The sequence below is a fragment of the Notamacropus eugenii genome, chromosome 5, assembly GCF_028372415.1.
Source record: "Notamacropus eugenii isolate mMacEug1 chromosome 5, mMacEug1.pri_v2, whole genome shotgun sequence".
Lineage (NCBI taxonomy): Eukaryota > Metazoa > Chordata > Mammalia > Diprotodontia > Macropodidae > Notamacropus > Notamacropus eugenii.
Window position 1 is genome coordinate 356,545,593 of NC_092876.1, and position 22,250 is coordinate 356,567,842.

Genomic DNA, 22,250 nt, shown 5'->3' on the forward strand with positions numbered 1-22,250 from the left:
AAGAGTAGGACATGACTGAACTGCAGTGAGTATATCTAATGCAATTTCTTTTCTTATACTGCACCCCTGACTCTAGACTACCCAGCCATGGACATCATGGGTTATAGTTCTGTACCCTGGCTGGTATGCTTACAAGCGCTTGCTTTTGTTTGAGGCACAGCATGAGAGAGACAGCAGCCTTTTGGTATAAACCAGCAAAAGAGTCTTGAACCAATTAGCTTTGTTTAGTTCTCAGCAAAGCATGATAGAGTGTTTCAATAAGTGGAAAATAACAAACATTTATTAAATACTTATTATATGCCAACTGCTGCACTAAGCTCATTGCAAATATTATCTCATTCATAGGCAAACATTTTAGAACTATCAAATGCTCTCTCTCAAACAAGAACAGGCTCTTATAGTCATGCTCCATATGAAACAAAGTATAGAATTATAACCCATGGTGGCTCTGGCAGGATAGGCCATCCCATCAAACACCATTTGCTTAGGGGTGTGAGTTCCTATCTATGCCAGATGTTGGAGGCAACCACAAGAAAGAAGCAAGTCCAAGAGCTGGCAGGGTGGGGGCATGAAAGGGAGTGTGCTAAGTCTTTAAAAGAGAGACAATTTGTGAGAAGCAAGGCCTCAGATCCTTTACACTGCTATAGACCTAATATGTTTCCCCAGGTGACTGGTAGGTGGAGAGAGCCTAGAAATAAGTCCCTAATACGAGTCTTAGGATTCTGAGTTTATTGTTAGGCCCTTAAAGCTATGTCATTGCCTTTATTTCCTAGATAGCAGGGGTTTTTAACTTGTTTTTGTACTGGGGGTCCCTGATGAAGCCTATGCACTCTTCAGAATAATGTTTTTCAACATATAAAACAAAATCCATAAGATGACAAGGGAGTCAAATATACTGAAATTCAGTTATCAACATATTTTAAATACAAGTTTATGGACCCCAGATTAAGAACCCCTGATTACTACTACATAATTGACCATGTAGGTTCTTATTGCCAGCAAAACAAGGCCTAGAACAATTCTCCATAACAGGTATAAGGTGTCTATTATCCTTTAATGATATGATGATAGAAAGGGCAGTGGTGATAGAAAGGCCAGCCGGACTCACCTAAAGGGTGGAGCTGCTTCTATGCCTATGTGGCAGTAATATATCCGAGATAAGGATGTGCTTGGAGGATCCTTCCTTTATCCCTTTTTATTTTTCCATCCATCAGTGCCATTGGAGGAGTGCACATGGACACTGGGACTCAGCTACTATCATGACAATCATTTTCCCCAGTACCATAGGAATATAGATGAAGAATGGAAAGAGATACCAGGTGAGATCTTGTCAAACCTCCTTATTTTACAGAACAGGAAATGAAGTTCACAAAAGCCCAAGGTCACAGAGGTCATATCAGAGGTAGGGATTAAACTGACTCCAGGGTGAGTGTTTCTTCCTCTAGACTATACAGATGCAATCAGTGGTCACTAATTCTTGTTCCCACACTTTTCCTTCCCTCTTCCTTTGCTGGGCTAAAAACAGGCCCGAACATCTAGCTTTATGGTGACCATTAAGTCATGTTCAATCCCAGGTTTCCTTTGGAAACCCAAGAAGGGGAAGGAGAAGACCTCACAGAACATCCCAGATCTTTGTCTAATGATCAGGAGAACTCCAAGAGGTTAGCCTGGATGACTTGGCATTACCCAGGATCCTTATAGCACATGCTTACCCAGTCAGTAGCTAGAGTGATGAACTTGGAGTCAGGTAGACCAGAGTTGAAACATGACTCAGACATTTACTTGTGTGACCTTGGGCAAGTCACTTAACATCTTTCAGACTTGGTTTTCCTCATTTGTAAGATGGGCATAACTGTTATTATGCATCTACTTCACAGGGTTGTTGTGAGAATTAAATAAAACAACATATGTAAAGCTTTCTGCAAAAGATACTGTCATAAATGTGAACTATTATTGTTATTAAGGTCCTTATTATATTCTCCATCTTGATCAGTTCACTCTGTTGCCTTTGCTCCCTTGCAGAGGTAACCATGAGGGCCTCACCTGGCCAGGCCACCTGAGTATTCTGTTACCTGGCTTCATTCCACATGACACCCTCAGTTCCCTAATTCTCAGGTGTTTAGAAGATTCTTCCCTTATTTCCGGCTATATTTCTTTGTGGCTTGCACAATTCAGTTTTCTCAGTCTTATGTGTGAGCCTTTGCCAGGTCAAGTGCCAAATTGAGACTTTTACCTGAAAGATGTTTTAATAGCTCAAAAGACAGAACATTACCTCAGCAATGGGCCAAGGCAAAGAAAGGCAGATTTACTACCCAAATGTCCTACTAATCTTCTAGGTAGTTTCTGAAAATTTCAAATGTTTTTCCCATATGATCCCCATGATCCCCCTGTCACTCAATTATACAGAATTATATAGAAGGATTCCTTTCCTGCCACTCAAATAGGAGTATCCCTTACATTTTGCATCATTAATCTCTTCTGTATCATTTAGGGTTGTGGTAGAACAATATCTATAGTTAGCATTTATATAGCCCTTTAAGGTTTGAAAAAGCTTCACAAAGATAATCTTATTTTCTTCTCACAACAGTCTTGGCTCATATTATCCTATTTTACAGATGAAGAAATTGGGGCAAATGGAAGGTAAATAAATGACTTACCTAGGGTCACACAGCTAGTTAGCATCTGAGGTAGGATTTGAACTCAGGTCTTAGGCTAGGCTATTTTTTTTTTCCTTTGGGAGATATTAAAACTGTCACTAAGACTTAATTGTCTCAAGGGACCAAGGCTTAAGCCATTTATATAATTTCCTGGTGGCCTAAGTTCAAAAGCTTACATAAGAAGAGTGAGTAATTCCTACCTCAGACTTCTGACCAGCATGGACAATATAAGAGAGAAACTACAATGCTACATCCTTGTTGGGTACCTTTTCCCTTCTAAGGTTAAGTAAACCTCCTTTTGTTAAATGTTAGATTTTCTATGAATGTCTCCTTTCATTTCATCCTCAAAGCTGAACTTCCAGAGCAACCTGAAGCAAGCCTGGCCTATTCTAGGGGTCAATGACTTTTCTCCAGCTGATGACCCATTCCCTGGGCTACTAGGCCAGGCCTATTCAGACTCTGTAGATGGTACCTAGATGAGGTTAGTGGTTGCCCATTGTTTTGTCTGTTCAACAACATTGCCTAGTCTTGGTCTATTTTCTAAGACATTTAGTCCTAATGTTTCACCACTCTCAGAAGTAAGCAGGGCTCTCTAAAGGGAACCAAGTTCTAGCTCTCATTCTGGTTTGAGGAAGCAGGAAAAGATATTTGCCGAATAATAGAGAGACGCTATAACATTGTGGAAGGGCAGCTAGGTGGCACAGTGGATAGAGCTCTGGGATTGGAGTCAGGAAGGCCTGAGTTCAAATCTGGCCTCAGATACTTAATAGTCATGTGACTCTGAGAAAATCACTTAACCCTGTTTGCCTCGGTTTCCTGATCTGTAAAATGAACTGGAGAAATGGCAAACCACTTCAGTATTATTGCCAAGAAAATCCCAAATGCGGTCACAGAATTGGATATAACTGAACAGCAACAAATAACACAATGGATAGAATGTTAGTTGTGGAAGCAGGAAAACCTGGATTCAAGTACTCTCTCTGACACATTCTGGCCGTGTGACTGGACAAGTCACTTTGTGGTACTTCAGCCAACTCTCTGAGACTAAGGGACAGAGAAAATACTATTCTGCATTGATGGGAGAGGAGATTTTTCTCTGGGAATTTTTTATACTGATAAAATCTAGTAAAAAAAAAATTACACTCCCTCCATTCCTTTCTCTCCTGTTTCCTCATCATTTAGACATGATTGGGCCAAATGCCCACAGGGAAGGCCAACTGTTCAAATGACAGACTGTCCCAGAAGGGAGAGACATGCCAGAGAAATGGGGACCATTACTAGGCAATAAAAACATTATATCATCTTCCATCTTAGAACGAAGTCTGTTTCTTCTGAACAGGTGTTGGGATATCCTCAGACCATGTGACTAAAACGCTCTGATTGAAGGCAATCTTCCATGGCACCCATGGTGAAAAATAAATTAGATTCAATTCAACAAACATTTAGTAAGCATCTGTTACATCCAGGTTATAACCTGCTTGGGGTTGGGGATCCAAAATTAGAAAGGAAAATACTCTCCACCTTCAAGCAGTTTGTATTATAGTCTAGTGAGGGTTGGGGTGGGAATGGGGTACATGTAACATGGACAAAGTGAAACAGATGCAAGCTAATTTGATGAAGGAAAGAGCAACATTAACAAGGGAGATCAGGGAAGGCTCCCCACAGGATGTAACACCATAGTGGAACCTTAAAAAGGAAGCTAAGAATTCTGAGGGGTGCATTTCCAGACAGAGGCACAGAGATGAGAGAAGCAAGCTGATTTTGTGAGGGTACACTGTTTAAGACCTTCAACGGTGGACACTGGGCCACATAAAACCCTAGTAACTCACCAGGAGGCAGCAGGGATGGTTCTCCTTGGTGAAGAATGTACAGCAGGGAATGAGTGAAAATTGTCACACTAGCATCTCATGGAACCCCTGACTTATGGCTGCTCAAATGCTACATTCACTCAGGCAGCTGGAGGACCCTCTAGTCTTATCTTAACATGTAACTTTCAACACAATGCAAATTACAGACATGGTCATTCAAGCAAGGGAAAGAAAAATAGGAGTAACTACAAAAGCTGTTCTTGAAATAGTGTGTCAACATGTAACACATTTCATAAAATGTTTACAAAACACTTTTATAAAATACATTTTGGGGGGGGGAACTGTAATACAGTGGATAGGAAGATAGACTAGGAGTTGAATTAAGTTCAGATCTCAACGCAAGTATCTACTTTGTAAATTAACCTCTCAGAAACTCAGTTTCCTCATTTGCAAAATGGAAACAACAATACTTGAATTGCTTACTTCACAGAGTTGCAAACCAATCACCAAGCATTTATTTATTTTAAAATTTAATTTAACATTCCTTTCCAAAAATTTCTCCTACCCAAATTCTCTCCCACCCCCCACCCCTCTCCCACCCACTGAGAAGGCAAACAATATGATACCCATTACACATCAACAAGCATTTATTAAGCACCTACTATATGCCAAGGACTGTGCTAGATACCAGACTTACAATTATAAACAATGAAACAATCCCTATTCTTGAAGAACTAAAATTTAACTTTACATATATGTTAAAAAGAGAGTTTTATAAATCTTAAAGTGTTCTATAAATGAAAATTATTACATATATCATCTCCCTCAATCACCACAAGAACCCTAAGAGATAAACACTATAGGAAATATTATCAACAATTTACAGAACAGTAAGACCTAGGCAGGCAAAATGACTTTCCTATGGTCGTACAGCTAGTAGGCATCAAAAGCAGGAATTTAATCAAGGTCTCTCAGTCTAAAGAGACAGACTGAAAAGTATAGTTGCACTCTTGTATATGATCTAGGCCAGAATAAATAGGCCTCTTCTGAAGTTTTATTGCAGTCTGGATGAAGGATGACACAGATAGATTGGATGACAGAGAGCTTTGGACTTGGAGTAAGGAAGATCTAAATTTGAATTCAATCTCAGACCCTTACTAGCTCCATGACTCTGGGCAAGCCCTCTCTGAACCTTTTTCCTTCTCTGTAAAATAAGAATAATAGTAGTACCTACCTCATGGGGCTATTGTGAAGGTCAAATAAAATATCATACATAATGATAATATAATAATAATATTGTACATGTTTTGTAAAAACCTAAAAGCACCCTATGATACAAGGCACAATGACTATGTGCCTCATTCATGTGCAATGCTGGTATTCTGCAGTTCTGCAGTCCATGGTGGATGCATTCAGCAACCCACTACAGAGAAAAGCATGAAATTTAAGGTATGCTTCCCTCAAAAAGGTGAGACTACAATTCCTATCAGTGACAATCCATTCAATATGCAAGTGAATATATGCAAATATATTATGAAATTAGCTCTAAATAGAATCATTTGAAAACCTAGTTTCTATTCCAATATAATGTTGTTGTTTTGTAAAATAAGGTGCTGATGCTTTTTATTTTTATATATTCATTTCTGGACATAACATTCTCATAGAATTCCATAATAGTTGGACAAATTCACCTTTCTTCAGCTCTGCCCACATGGACTCTTACTATATTATATCATCTACGTCAGTTTGCTGGGTTTGAGGTAAAACTTCTTTTGTTTTCATTAGCATTTCTTTTATTATTAGTGATTTGAGGCAGTTTTCTTACAGTCATCAACAGTTGGCAATTATTGCTTTATCTTTTTCCATTCCATTATAACTTGTACCAAATCCACAGTTTTTAAAATGATGACTGTGATGATGTTTACCAAGTGATGCTTTCAACTGAAATCACAATTCTGATGGCCTTGGCTTCACTGTGCAGGGAAAAATTCTTCACATAGACCAATTCATTTTTATGTACAGACACAGCTACTAAATTCATGAGACCTTTCACAATTACTTTTGTGCTTAAAATTTATTGCCCAATGCTGGTCAGATAGATATGTCATTTAAAATTTTATAAGATATTGCTTTTATTAAGTTTAATTGCCAACTTCAAAGAATTTAGGACTACAATTTAAGAATTCTGTATTTTTGAAACTCATTCCTTACATAAGTTAGATGAGGAAAATCTAGGGAAAATGTTTGCTAAAAGCATCAGCAAGCATTATCTTGCCCTTGTTCTTCCCTGTCTCTCTGCCCTCCTAGTCAGAATCTTGATAATATTTTTCCCTCATAGTGTTTTATACTTGACAGCTTGATAGAGCAACGGTACTTCTCAGCCCAAATTAAGTCCTAACACTACTGGGTATGTATATTTAAACAGAAGGTTCACATACACATTTGTCTGTGTATGTGGAGGTAACATGTAACAACAACAAAAACCAAAACCAAAAACTTTAAAAATACTCTGCACATCTTTTCATGTTTTTCTAAGATCATTGAGCTAGGCTGGGGAGGAAAAAAAAGGAAAAAACAAATTAACATGATAATTTTGTTGTATATTTGAAAGGAATAGTAAGCTGTATATAGTAGATTTGCAGTTTTATGGGCAATCATCTTTTTTATTGCATGATATTATGAAAATACTTGCTTTACTTGTGAATTAAACATAAAATAATTTTTAAAAAATACCCTTTGCCTGCGGGACAGACAAAATCTACCTAATCTTTCTGGATTCATGTCAAGTCTTCTGTCTTGCCCTATTCTCTCCTCACAGCACACACTGAGGTAGGAGGGAAAATTATTATGTATTTCTTATCTCTGTTCTCCAGCATTAGAGCTGAAAGTTTCTCTGCTTATTTCTCTCTGGAACCATTTGAGCTTCTAATTCTACTCATTCCTTTTCCTTTGATAATTCAGGTAATGTGTTGAAAAACTGTCCACCCACCTTACTGACCTTGAAGGAAGTGGCATGGTACTATAGAAAGAAAATTTTATTTAAACTCAGAGAACCATCCTTCCTCTGGCACTTACTATCTGTGCAACCTTGGACAAATCAATCTACAGGCATTTATCAGGCACTTGCTGTGCTCCAGAAAGTGTGCTGAATGCTAGCGATACAAAGGAAGATGAGAAATGGTCTCTGCCCTTGGGGAGCTAACAATGTAATGGGGAGACCACATTAAAAAAAACAGTTCAAGTAGGAAATAGTCAATGGAGGAAAGGTACTAGAATTCAGAACTGAGAAAAATTTCCTATACAAAGTGGGATTTCGGTTGAGACTTGAAGGAAGCCAGGGAAATCATGACGTGGAGATGAGGAGGAAAGGTATTCCAGGCCTGGGAGACATCTAGGAGGAATGTTTACTAAAAGCATGAGCAAGCATTATCTGTAGTGGGGATAAGCTAGAAATATTCCCAGTAAGATCAGGGGTGAAACAAGAATGACCATTATCACCACTATTATTCGTTATTGTACTAGAAAGGCTAGCATTAGAAATAAGAGAAGAAAAAGAAATCAATGGGATTAGAAAAGGCAATGAGGAAACAAAACTATCACTCTCTCTGTAGATGGTATGGCAAGAGAATCCTAGAGAATCAAGTAAAAAAAACTACTTGAAATAATTAACTTTAGCAAAGTTGCAGAATATAAAATAAACCTATATAAATAAAATTATCAGCATTTCTATATATTACCAATAAAACTCAGCAGTGAGAGACAGAAAGATAAATTTCTTTTAAAATAGCTGTAGACAATATGAAATATGTGGGAGTCTACAGCCAAGACAAACCCAGGAATTATATGAATGCAACTATAAAACACTTTTCATACAAATAAAATCAGAGCTAAATAATTGGAAAAACATCAACTGCTCATGGATGAGTTGAGTCAATATAATAAAAATGGCAATTCTACCTAAATTAATTTACTTATCCAGTGCCATATCAATCAAACTACCAAAAATTATTTTATAGAGCTAGAAAAAATAGTAACAAAATTCATCTGGAAGAACAAATGTTAAGAATATCAAAGGAATTAATGAGAAAAAAATGTCTAGCTGTAATAGATCTAAAACTATATTTTAAAGCAGCAATCATCAAAGCTATTTGGTATTAGCTAAGAAAAAGAGTGGTGGCTCAGTGGAATAGATTAGGTACACAATCCAAAGACTCTAGTTTCTGGAAAAAGAACTTACTATTTTACAAAAACTGCTAGGAAAACTGAAAAACAGTATGGCAGAAACTAGGCAGAGACCAATGTCTCATACCATATAGCAAGATAAGGTCAAAATGGGTACATGCTTTAGATATAAAGACTGATACTATAAGCAAACTAGGAGAGCAAGAAATAGTTTACCTGTCAGATATATGGAGAAGGGAAGAATTTATGACCAAAAAAAGAGAAAGAGAACATTAGGAAATGCAAAATGAGTAATTTTGGTTATATTCAATCAAAAAGATTTTGTACAAACAAAGCCAGTGCAACCAAGATTAGAAGGAAATCAGAAGACCGGGAACAAATTTTTATAGCCAGTGTTTCTGATAAAGGCCTCATTTCTCAAATATGTAGAGAACAGAGTCAAATTTATAAGAATATAAGTCATTCTCCAATTTATAAGTGGTCAAAGATATAAATGGGCAGTTTTTAGATGAACAAATTCAAGTTATTTATAGTCATATGAAAAAAATGCTCTAAATCATTACTGACTAGAGGAATGTAAATTAAAACAACTATGAGGTACCACCTCTCACATATCAGACAGGCTAATAAGACAGAAAAGGAAAATGGTAAATATTGGAGAAAATGTGGGAAAATTGGAACACTACTGCATTTTTGGTGGAATTGTGAATTGGTCCAACCACTCTGGAGAGCATATAACCCAAAGGGCTATAAAATTTTGCAGTCCAGCCATGCCACTACTAGATCTATATCCCAAAGAAAAAAAAAATTAAGGAAGTTAGGGGAAGGACCTAATTGAACAAAAATATTTGTAGCAACTCTTTATGTAGTGACCAAGAATTGGAAATTGAAGAGATATCCATTAACTAGGGAATGGTCAGCCACCACAAATTATGGTATATGATCATAGTGGAATCCTACTGCACTATCAGAAATGATGAGCAGGCTAATTTCAGAAAAAACCTGGAAAGACTTACATGAATTGATGCAAAATAAAGTGAGCAGAACGAGGGGAACATTGTACACGTTAACAGCAACATTGCGCAATGATCAACTATGATAGACTTAGCTTTTCTTAACAATATAATGATCTAAGATAATTCCAAAAGACTCATGATACTATCCACATACAGACAAAGAACTATGCAATCTGAAGGCAGATTGAAGTATATTATTTTCATTTTTTTTTGGTTTTCGGTTTTGTTTCTTACATACTTTTCTTTTTGTTCTGATTCTTCTTTTAAACATGACTAATCTGGAAATATGTTTAACAAGATTATACATGTATAACCTAGATCAGATTGCTTGCAGAAGGGGGAAAGGAGAGAGGGAAGGAGTAAAAAATGGAACTCAAAATCTTGGGAAAATTATCTTTACATGTAATTGGAAAAAATAAAATACTGTTAAGTGGGAAAAAGAAAATGTCTGGAGCCTAGAGATGGGAGTGTCCTGTTTGTTGAGCAGAAAGGAGGCCAGGGTCATTGTGTATGCGGGGATGTGAGGAGTGGTAAGATGTATGAAGATTGGGAAAGATATGGGAGGGACAGATTATGAAGGGTTTTGAGTGACAGAGAATTTTTTATTTGACCCAGGACATGATATGGAACCACTGAAATTTATTAAATATGGGGCTGACATGGTCAGACATGTTTTAGGAAAACCATGTTGACAGTTTTGAAAGCCCTGCTGATTTTAAGGCTCTCCCCAGATATTTTTATGTCAAAGTCCATTTCTGGAATCCATTGTATGAGTATGACCAAGTCAACAACAGACATGATATTGTACCAATTTTTAGTATTATTCAATAATCTAGTTCTAAATAAAGCATTTGTGTTTTACAATATTAGTAAAATAAATACATATAATATAATATAATCACCTTCCTGATGTCATGGACCTCCTCAAAAATGAAGGACAAACATCAAGTGTTTTATAAGAAAAGGCAAAGATAGGAAAGAAGAGAATGAACTAATCTGCCAAAGGATAAAAGAAAATGCTGTGGGAAAGAAAAGGCTTCATGGGAAGGCCTGGAAGGAAAGAAATTATAGGAAAAGTTAAGTCTGTAATGGGATGGGTTAGATTATTGGCAAGGCCAATGGATGAGACAAGGGCAATATGAAATGAGAGCTGGATAAGACAGATGCCTGACAGGGAAGATGAGAAGCTCAAATTTGAGGAGTAAAGGAAGGAGCCAAATCTGAAAAGGGTTTAGTGTTAAAAAGAAAGTGGTACTAGCAGTCCTGATTTCTCCTAAGAGGTCTATTTCTGTCTCTTATACATGTCTAATGAGCACCAGTTTATTTTGATGTGATATGTGGTGATTCAGTGTCCTCATCTGTATAATGGCTAGTGTGATAAATTGAGCATAGTGATGGAGATACTGTATTGAATAAATAAGGAAGGAACACAAACGATCTTTGGTTTGACTAAAACTTGTAGTTGTATGCAGTGAAGGAAGAGACATGAAAGGAACAGTGTATTTGCTGAGCATACCTCACTTTGGGCAACTAGGTGGCAAAGTAGATAGAGTGCTGGGCCTGGAGTCAGGACTACTCATCTTCCTCAGTTCAAATCTGGTCTCAGATACTTACTAGCTGTGTGACCTGGAGTAAGTCACATAATCTTATTTGCCTCATTTTCCTCATCTGTAAAATGAGCTGGAAAAGGTAAAGTACTCCAGTATCTTTGTCAGGAAAACCCTAAATGGGGTCACAGAGAGTCAAACACAACTGAACAACAACAACATAGTTCTCTTCATAGTAGTCAGTGATGACTATCGGCAAATTGATTGTAGACAGAATAAGTGAATCGTATAAGTGACCTTAAAGACCACAGCTTACATAGGAATATGACTTCTCTGTCTGGTCTCTGGTGGTAATCAGCAAAACAGAGGTTTAGATTTGACTGCTAGGTGGTACAATAGACAGAACATAAGACTTGGAGGCAAGAACACCTGAATTCAAATGCTGCCTCAGACACTTATTATCCTGGGCAAGTCACCTAATTCCTGCCTGCCTTGGTTTCCTCATGTGTAAAATGGGAATAATAATAGCACTTATCTCCCAGAATTATTAAGAATCAAGTGAGGTAATAGTCACAGAGGTCTTTGAAAACCTTAAAGTCCTATGTAAATGCTAGCTATTATTATAATTATTATACAGCATTTGGTCCATACCTTTCATTTCATGGTCAGGAAACTGGTATAGAGATATTAAATGACTTTTACATGGTCACTCAAGTGACACAAAGTATCAAGGCTTCAGAGTATAAATGCGATTATAAATGCAGCACTTTTTCCCCCATTTCATCATGCCTTGAAGCTCTTACAAAACTTTTATTTGCAAGAGAAATTGAGAAATTTCTTATAGACAGAGAATGGTCCTATTCAAATATGCTAGAGCCAGCTCATATTGGCTCATGAGAGTCCACTGTCAAATTTTTAGTGTGGACGTTTTCATATTAGAAATCAGCAAAAAAAAACCCCCAAACCCAAATCAAACCAAAGAACTATAAATCATGGCTTGCTTTATTGTTTTATTGGTTGTCTAGATTTAATAAAGTATTAGAGAAAATGTTAATAATATAGATTAAATTTTAATTTGTATTATTGTCTTATTGTCTTATTTGTATTATGTATACATCTCCCCACCCCACCCCCCAAGCCAAAAGACGGTTGTTAAATATTTACCAGGACATCACTGATCTGATTCATCCTTCTAACCTTCCCCCTACTACACTGTAATGTTGGGATAAAAAACTTTTAAATGTAGATGTATATAAAGATTGTTAATTCTGGTAGGGATCCTAGAGTTTATCTAGTTCATTTTAGAATGAATCTAAGTTTACAAGCTGGGAGTCATCCTTGACTCTTTGTTCCCCTTCACATTGTTTATCCAATCATAGCATCTTAGATCTGGAGTAGGAACAGACTTCAGAGGCCATAAAGTCAAATCGCTTCATTTTACAGATGAGAAATATTAGGCCCAGAGAGGTCAGTGAATTGTCTAAGGTCATGTAGGCAAAAAATAGCAGAACTAGGATTTGAACCTGGCTTTCTGATTCTAGATCAATATGCTGTGCTATGCTGTTTTTACCATCACATCACCACTGTTATCTCACTTCTACAACATCTCTTTTATTTCTTCTGGTTTTTTTTTTTTTTTGCTCCACACTGTGATGAATGAAAAACCATGAAACAGAGTTTCCGGGTAATTAATAACAATTTTATTAATTAGGCTAGCTAATAATCAATAAATGGATGGTCAATGGTTTCAGCAGCTAAAGACAAAAGACATGGAGAGCCTCAAAGCTTTAAATGATTCTTGAAAGGGAATTCCCTTGATGACCAAAAATCAACCCTGACTGGTAGACATTTAATGAGGAGCTTGACTAGGAGTCTTCAGCTCCTTCTGTGGAGAACATGGCTTGATCATGAGACTCAGCTGCCTCCAGAAATCTGGACATGGGAATCCATCTCTACCCAGACCACTCTGGTTAGTTTTCTTCATCAGGAGATGGCCACCCAAAACTCTAATGGAGGAGTTAAGAACTTGAGGTCTCCTAATTGAGTGGGGTCTGGTCCAGGATCAAAGGGCATGTTCCCTGAGGGTTAGGGCTAATCTCAATCAGTCATGTCCTTCAGAGGTCAAAAAATTTCTCTTGGAACATAATTCTCATTCAGTTTAGATCCTTGACACCTTTTGCCTGGGATACTGTATTAGTCTCCTAGTTAGTCCTTCTGTTTTCATTCTCTCTCTTTTCCAATCCATAGTCCAAACAGCTGACAAAATAACTTTCCAAAAATGTTGCTCCTCTGTTCAAAAATTTTCAGTGGCCCCCTGTAGTCTCTAGAATAAAATACATACTACCCAGCTTGGTACTAAGAGCCCATCATAATCTACCTCCAACTCATCCTTTTAAACTAATTTCACATTGCTCCCTTTCATCACCACCATCATCATCTTCATCACTGGATGATTTATGCATTGGGTTTTCAAAACACTGTATACATTTTTGGGGAGGTAATTGTAGTTAAGTGACTTGCCCAGGGTCACACAGCTAGTAAGTGTTTGAGGCCAAATTTGAATTCGGGTACATCTGAATCTAGAGCTGGTGTGTTCTATCCACCGCACCACCTAGTTGCCCCCAAATTTTTACATTTGACCCTTCCCACAAACCCTGGGAAGTAGGTACTACCATCATTAAAATCTGCAGATGAGGAAACTGAGGATCAGAGAATGTAAATGACTTGCTCTACTATCTTAGGAGGGATTCAAATTCAGTTCATCATGACTTCAGGTACTGCTTATGCCATTCTGTCTGTGCACTCTGTGGTCCGGCCAAATTGGCCTTTCTTGCTGTTCTGAGCTCAGAGAGAGTTCTTCTCTCTCACTTTGCACAGGCTCACTCCCCATTCCTGACATGAATTCCCTCTTCACTACTTTCTCTTAGAATTCTTAGTTTCCTTAGAGACTCAGCTAAGATACCACCTCCTATGAGAAGTCTTTCCAGCTCCAACTAGCTACTGGTATCTTTCCTCTCCTTAAATTACCTTGCATTGACTTATGTATATGTTTTGTCTCACCAGTAGAATGTTAAAGTACAAGTTTCTTGAGGGCAGGGGCTGGTTTTGGTATCAGTTCCTTGCACACCATTGGAGCAGGAAATGGCAAACTCTTCCAATATCACTGCCAAGAAAACCCCAAATGGGGTCATGAAGAAGGGTCAGACATGACTGAAAAATGAACACATCATAGGAATTTAAATTGTTTTGCATTAAATTATTGACTCAAAATGAGGAAACTGAGACTCAGGGTGAAGTGAATTGATGCTCATGGTAGTTAACTGGAGTCAGAGCTGGTATTAAAAACTAAGAGGTTTGACTTAGTCCAGTGACCTGCCCACGACAGCCCAGTTTTTGTAGAGGGGAAAACACTAAGGAACACACTCACTGTTAAAAAACCAAGGAATTCACTATGAAAGGGGTAGATATAAAGAAGTGTATATTACATGAAAAAAGTCCTTTCACAAACCCATGGACAACAAAAGATGTCACACTTTTCTCTACTGTTATTTAAAATAATGCCTAGAAGTTTTAAAAGCATTTCGTGTTTAATTTTTTAAAAAATCTAATCTTTGTTACCTCTGATTCTTATAGGTTTAAGGCATCACATTCTGTGCTATTGTGTAATATCAGAGAGATGCTTTCCCTTAAGCATTTCTATGCCTTATAGTGACAGTAGTCATTAACAGGTGTTCTCAACAGTTGCAGAAGTGACATAATATGACAAAGCTATGTTAAGGATATATGAACATATGTTCATGCCTATCATGGTCTTAGGCAGATAGAGCAGGTGCATCCAAGACTCAACCTAGATAGAATCCATCTTAACCTGTTACTGTCCGAATCTCTTGAATCCTCTTTCCTTGCTTTCCTCAGCCTGACAGGTCTGATCCTTCCCTGCAGATGCCAGTCCAATTCTGAAGGACAGATTAGCATGGAAAAAAAACCATGAGATTCAATCACTGAGTTTAAAATTACAGACCAACTTTGTCCCAACACTAAAGGTACATTTTCCCAAGGATAAAAATGACACCTCTCTCTGTCTCTGTCTGTCTGTCTATCTGTTTCTCCATTTCTCTTCTTTTTCTCTCTTCTCCTCCTTTCTATTAATCCCTCTTCTTTTCTTCTCCTCCCTCACTTCCCCTCCCTTCTTTCCTCTCTTTCTTCCCCCACACAAAAAATCTAGCTCACTTAGAAAGTATAATTTATGAGAGGAAATTCCATATAGAGATCTTTCTCACTGCCACCACAACACCTCCCTGGGATATTGTTAACTCTTTTAAGATTCCTTTACTCTGTACCCTCTATAGGTCATCTGGGTTTCAATAATTAGCTACTAGGATGGAATTTCAGAAAGAATTAATAAAACATGGCCATTACTGCCTAGTCCTTTTCTAGGGGGCATTATATTTTCAGGGTACTTTGGAGGAGTAAAAAAAGGAAATAACAAGCCCTCCTAGGAGCCTCTTTGCCTCTCTGGGATGATTGATCAGCTTGAATACCTTTTATTGGTTCATCGTTAGGAAAGTAATCTTGCAGGACAGTGATCTAATTTATGACCATACAGATTCTGTGATGAACAGGATCTTAGAAGTGGGAATACTTCTTAACAAGATTTCCTTGTCTCCACAAAACAAGATGGGTGAATTCCCATGATGCCAAGGGCATTAGACAGAATTACCAGTAGCAGCAAGTCACTCTCCCTCCCTTCTAGAAAAGGGCAGAAATGAAATTATCCTGAAAGATTCATAGCAAATGCTTGATTGCTCCCCAATGCTCCCCCAGACTACTTTGGCTACTGAGCTGCAGGGCTATACCAACAGTTATGGTGCCAATCTCAGGTCAGACCAAAATATAATAAGATGGGAAGAAACAACAACGTATTTACATATCCTGAATTGTAGAGCTATGCAGGCCCTGCCTAAGATTCCTTTCTAAATAACAATCATATGCTAGCCATACCAAACCATGTAGTAACTCTACTATAATAATGCTCTCTGGAGTAATGACTAATACTGGATGTGACAGAGATAATCTTGTGTTGACTCTGTAAATTGTAATTAAATATAATAGCAATTGTAAGAATAACCAACATTCACGTTTCACATAAAGCACTTTAAGGTCTAGAAAGCACTGCCAATACATTATAACAATAAGGGCTAACATTTATATATAACACTTCAAGGTTAATCAAGTGCTTTACACATATTATTTCATTTTATCCTCACATCAGTCTTCTGAGGTTGATGCTATTATTAGTCCCATTTTACAGATGAGGAAACTGAGGCCAAAAAAAAGATTTGCACATGATCACACAGCTTCTTTGAGGTAGGATTTGAACTCAGGACTTCCTGATCCTGCATCCAAGGCCCTATCCTGGAACTCTGTGAAACAGGTACTATTACTAGGTAGGTCATTTCATAGATGAGGAATCTGAGGTTCAGATAGGTACAACCCATGATCACACAGCTAGGAGGTGTTCTAGTAAGGATCAAAGGTTTTCCCCACTCTCCACTCCAACATTTTAAAACAGTTCTAAAGTATGACAACTAGGCATTTTCTAAGTAGCTAGAGTCAATAGCTTGTAAATTCCAAGCACATATAACTATAACTGTATATTATGTGTGTGTATATAGATGTATATATGCTTGTGGGTGTGTAAATAAACAGATAGATGGATTTTTTGTTTTTTGCCAAACCAGTCAATATAACATTACTTTTCCCATTCAAGAGCAGGAGAGGTTGTGGCCTCACTATTAAGTAAGTCCCGTGACCAGGGAAGGAAGTGAGAAGATGAAGGCAGCTTCTACTTCTCATACTTGGACAGCAAAGGAAGATAATTTAAATTCAGAGTTGACTAAGGATTCTCTGACTAGTTATCACTGAGGTCAGGCTACTCCAAGGGCAGTTGGACATTGGCATGATGGCCTCTGTGTGCAGGGCTAGCCTACAGTAGTCGTTTGGATTTTTTTCAAATCAAAGAAAAGAATAGTGGGGATCTTGTCCCCAGCCTTAGAAACAACGCTCAGTGGAAGGGCATCATAGGAATTTGCTCACCTTTATTTCTCAGAAATTTGTTTTATTCTAAATAGCCCCACTTTAGAATGAATACCCTCACTGATCTGGAGGTTAAAAAAAGGGGAGACCCCTTTTATTACACTCTTGATGAGTCAAAGTACAAAGTCCCTCAGCAGAGTGGTTGATAGTGGCTAGACCAAAAATCTCAAGGTCCCAGTTCAAGATTGCCCAGAGTTCCAAGTAAGAGACTGTGCCTGAAATAACACCAGCTCATCACATCTGATGACTACTTGTGTCTGTTTGTGATGAGTGCTTACATTCTCTATTTCTGTCTTTTTCCAACAAGTGAAACAGATGTGCTCTATATCAGTTCCCAGCTCTGCATCTGTTCTCTGATGTGGAGCTATTTATGGTTTGCTTGTCAAAGAAACAAGGTCTGACAACCAATTAAAAAGGAAACATTTCCCAGTACCAGACTTAACACGCTTTGGGAGTTTTCAGTGAGATGCTCAGCAGCCACTCTTTTTCTTTTAAAGAAACAAGTAAGCAAATCCCCCTCCCATTCCCACCTATCACTTTCAACTTCACAACAACGGTAACCAAGTCTTAAAATTATGGTGTCAAACCAACAGCAAGCAAGTTTGTTGTTTTTTTTCACTCCTCACCTGTTCCCTCTGCAATGTAATCACAAATCTCTCTCCAGAAGAACTATTCTATTGTTAAGTTTGGGCTTAAAAAATAAGGTTAAGTTCAGGCAATTGTTTTTTTTTTCTTTACATGATAGAAAACATAGTCAAACCCCCAAACATTGTGAAGGCACAGATACATCCTAAGAATAAGTAGGAAATCAGAAGAATACCTGGGATAGCCAGATTGGAAAGGGGGAATGTGCTGAGGCGAGGGGAGAGCGAGCCCATCCAGTCGGCATTGCAGACTTCCACGGTCTTTGTCCCTCCTGAGTTGGGGGAGCATATAGTCCCCATTCTGAGTTTCTTCCTTGCTTTCCTAAATGCTAGCATTCCTGTCTTCAACAAACCATCTGTTCTCACCCCTCAGTCACTCACTCAGTGAGCATCGCCCCAAGCTTTGTAGTTATTTCAGGGTCACTCTTCTTCGTCATCCCAGCCTCCAAAAATGCCCTTCTGGTTTGAACTAGTGGAGTGGGAATCTGTGACTCCCAGCACTCTGTCCCCGAAATCCCTTGCCCTTTCTATTCTAGCCCAGACGCTCCAGGCGCTTAATCTTCTCAGCTCCAGCTTGGTTAAACTTCTTACATGCCCTCACAAGCAGGGGAAGGTAGGCCTGAGCAAAGGAATGCCCAAGCAGCACCTTCACCCAGAGGCACGCACAGGGCAGGTGCCCAGGCAGCATACGCATAATCTGTATACCCGGGTGTGCGGGCACCCTATGCAGCCCGAAGTATGCTCGTGAATGTGCCACTAGACTGTTGCTACATCTGTTCTCCCTGGACGCAAATCATTCCCACAGCTACTCAGCGAAGAATTCCGGTGCTGCAGCTTCCTGAAAGGCATCCAGGAGTGTCATAGAGAGCAACCCAATTCCCCAGCAGCCCCTCCCCTACTACGCCCAGCCCCTATTTTCTGCCGGCTTCTCTGCTGGGCAGGTTTGCATGGCAAGTCAGGCAGCTATTGGTCCAAGCCAAAGGGAGCTGCGATTGGCTGGCTTCCTCTTGGGCTGTCTGTCACTTCAATTGCTTGGCTCCTCCCTCTCTCCCCCTTTCTTTCCCCTTTCCACAAACCAGTTGGGTTGCAGTTGCCCCAGACTAAGAGGCTGTTTACTTGCTCTATCATACCCAAATCTTTTTTCTCTTGGACTTACGTACTGTCGACAGTTAAATATTCAACATGCCCGGGAATATGTCTGTGAAGCTCCAGAATCAGGGTATTTTACACCCACCCCCACCCCCTACCGCACCCCACTGCTCTCATAGTCTAGTGCTACAAATGAATCTTGTGTTTTAGGCAAACTGGGGAAGAGGGCAAGAGAGTCACGTATCCCCGGATACTAATAACGACAATCAGGATGGCTCGGAATTCTGCAACCTGTTGTTGACAAACATTACCGAATTAAGATTCACAGTCACAGCACCGAGCAGCAGTTCAGTGCTTTCCTCTCTATTTTATAGACGAGAGACATAATAATCCTTCACCTAGGTACCAAGGTTTACAGAATTCAGAGTGATTCCAAGCACATTATCTCATTTGTGTGGCGCAGTGCAAAGAACACTGAATTTGGAGTACTGAACCTGGATTTGTTAAATGAGTTCGAACGCCCCTGGTCTGCCATTGATAGTAACATTTTCTGTGCGACCTTGGGCTGTATGTTAGTTTTTTCATCTGTGAAATGAGGAGATAGGACTACCTGACTTCTAAGGTCTCATGCAGCTCTAGAGTGAAGAACCTCGCAGCACCTCTGTGGGGTATATAGAATCAGGTATTATTACGGGTCCATTTTGAGAGGAAATGGAAGTCCAAGAGTAATACAGTATAATAATAGAATTTAGAGCTAGTATGGAATTTGGAGATACACTAGTCCAATCCCTTCATTTTACAGATGTGGAAACTGAGGCCCAGAGAGGTCAAATGACTTGCTCAAAGTCACACAGATGAGTGGCCCCTGGTACTGACCTTGACATGGATGACAGCTCAGCTTGGAATGTAACACAGAACACTAGAGCTCCTTAGCCACAAAACCCAGGTTTCCTTATTCACTGTTCTCTATTCAGCAGAAGTATCTCTTCTCATCAAGAATAAGCATGGCACTTCTATAGAAATGTGACTTTTGAATTCATTTCCTTATCAGTCTCAAAAAAGTAGAGATCTTCAATCTTGACAGTGCCATTCATTACCTCTGCACCAATGTTTTTAGGATCAGTAAGCTGTAGCTTGTTAGTAACTCAGAGAGCCCCAGGTGGGTGGAGAAGGTGACACCACCAGTTGACACTTCTAAACAAAACAACTGAGGTGCTTATATACACATAATTAGCACATAACCCACCCCATCACCAAGGCAATGAGGGCTGCCAGGCAACAGTGCTCCTCATTCCCACTTCCCTAAGTCCTCCCATCTGCCCTTTACTTTTTGCTCTATTTTGTGACAACACTCCTTTTATCCTTCAAATCTGACCTTAATCATTTGTTTTAAACAGTTCATTTTACCTATTTTACTCATTCAAAAAAAAAGTGAACGTGAGAAGAACACTGGCCCAGGAGTCAAATGATCTGTTGTATTCGAATCCTGGTTTTTCTACTTACTACCACTGTGGCCCTGGGTAAATTATTTTCCTTTTTTTCTCCTCTGCTTCCTGCATTATAAAATAGTTATACCAGATGATTTTAAAGGCTCCTTATAACTCTCAATCTGTGATCCTAAGGCATGCATGGAGTATTATTTAGCCTGGTTCTACATCCCCAGGGTTATGGCCCTGTTGGCAAAAAGAATGAAGGCAGGCAATGTACACAGGTCAGGTAAGGTAACTGAATTCTAAATAACATCCATCCTTGTGAAAACAAAAGTTTCCTATTTCAATAAAAAGGAAGCCCTCTTTCGGAAGCTATCCTTGGATTGTTGTTCTTAGGTATACACACCTTGATATATGAGTTGGATAAATATTATTTTTCCTCCCATCAGTAAATGTTGACTATCTGGCTCTTTGTCACACTTTTAATCTGCATTGTTATTGTTTTTTCTATCACTTTCTTAAGTCTAGAGTGATAACCAACAGGACAATAAATCAAGCCCTGATTTGTAACATTTGCTGATTTCTGATGTGTAAATATTCATCCTGAAAATTTAACCATCAACTATCATGAGCCTGTATTAGTTGGCTCCAACACATACATTCTTGCCCCCAGGAAAAAATCACTCAAACAGGAAAAAATCTTACAGGATTGGCTCTTGAAATGTGTCCTCTCTTGTTTTCCCATGGACTCAAACTTATACATATTTTCTTCAACAAATCTTCAAATCTTACAGTGAATGAAAGTTTCTTAAAGGGCAAAACCACCCTGTGTTATAGCTTAAATTCTGCTATTATTCATTTCTCTGCCTCTTATTTATTCCATCTTGTTTTCTCCTCTTTCTGGGAATGTCTTTGAAGAAAAGAACAGATTCTATAGGCTCAAACACATTGTTGTTTATAAATTCAAGCTGAAGACCTCAGACTGAGGCAGTTAGAAGGCCTCTGTAGAGTCAATACTTTCCTTTCTTCTCATTCCCAATCTTAGATTTATCTAAGGGGGGAAAAAGGGGGGAAGCCAATGTTTCCACTCATTACCTCAACAAAGACTATCAGATAGCAGATTGAATTTAAATTCTCTTCTCATTCATTCAGGGGACAGCTATCTTTCTCATTGTGGTAGATCCTGGCAAGCCAGGGAGAAGAGCCTTATTTTCTTTTCTCTTTAAAAAAAAATAGCATAAAACATTAGAATTTCATGGGATCTGGGAAATCATCTAGTCCAATCCCTTCGTGTAAAAGGGGAAGAAAATGAGAAACAGAGGGACATAGCAGCTTGGTCACACTGAGATACCTCAGTAGGTCAGGCAGCTCAGTGTAGTAAACAGTATTATATTTGGAGTTAGGGATGATCAGTGCTCATATTCCATCGCAGACACTAGCTACATGACCCACTTAACCTCTTTGAGGAATAGTTTCCTTATTTGTAAGTGAAAATAATAAAAAGTAACTCTCTCAGATAGTAATTGTATCAAAGTGGATAACCTTATGCAAAACTTTGAAAAGTCCTTTGTAAATATCAGCTATTATTGTTACAAGTGATAGGAATAACTTGAAAACCAGGTTTTCTGGCTGCCAACTGGGAGCCACACTGCACAGTCCCTATCTGGCGTCTAACAAGGAGTATCTCCATTTGAATGTGACTTTGACCAGTGGTGTGACAACTCATTCGTCGTTGGACAAAGATTACCCACAAAGACTACCAACTGTTACAATTTGTTTAT

General features: G+C 38.7%; 1 protein-coding gene across 5 annotated transcripts in view; it reads right to left on the reverse strand.

Moving 5' to 3' along the window:
- Positions 1-20,232, reverse strand: part of PLCXD2 (phosphatidylinositol specific phospholipase C X domain containing 2) — an 88,422-nt gene extending 68,190 nt beyond the window's left edge. For all 5 annotated transcript variants that reach the window (XM_072614041.1, XM_072614039.1, XM_072614038.1 and 2 more), the window contains exons 1-2: positions 19,916-20,232; positions 18,127-18,788 (exon numbers count right to left, since the gene is read on the reverse strand). In XM_072614041.1, the coding sequence (XP_072470142.1) occupies positions 18,127-18,286 (160 nt within the window). In that variant the 5' untranslated portion in view covers positions 18,287-18,788; positions 19,916-20,232. The remainder of the gene's footprint in view (positions 1-18,126; positions 18,789-19,915) is intronic.
- Between the last annotated feature and the right edge of the window lie 2,018 nt (positions 20,233-22,250).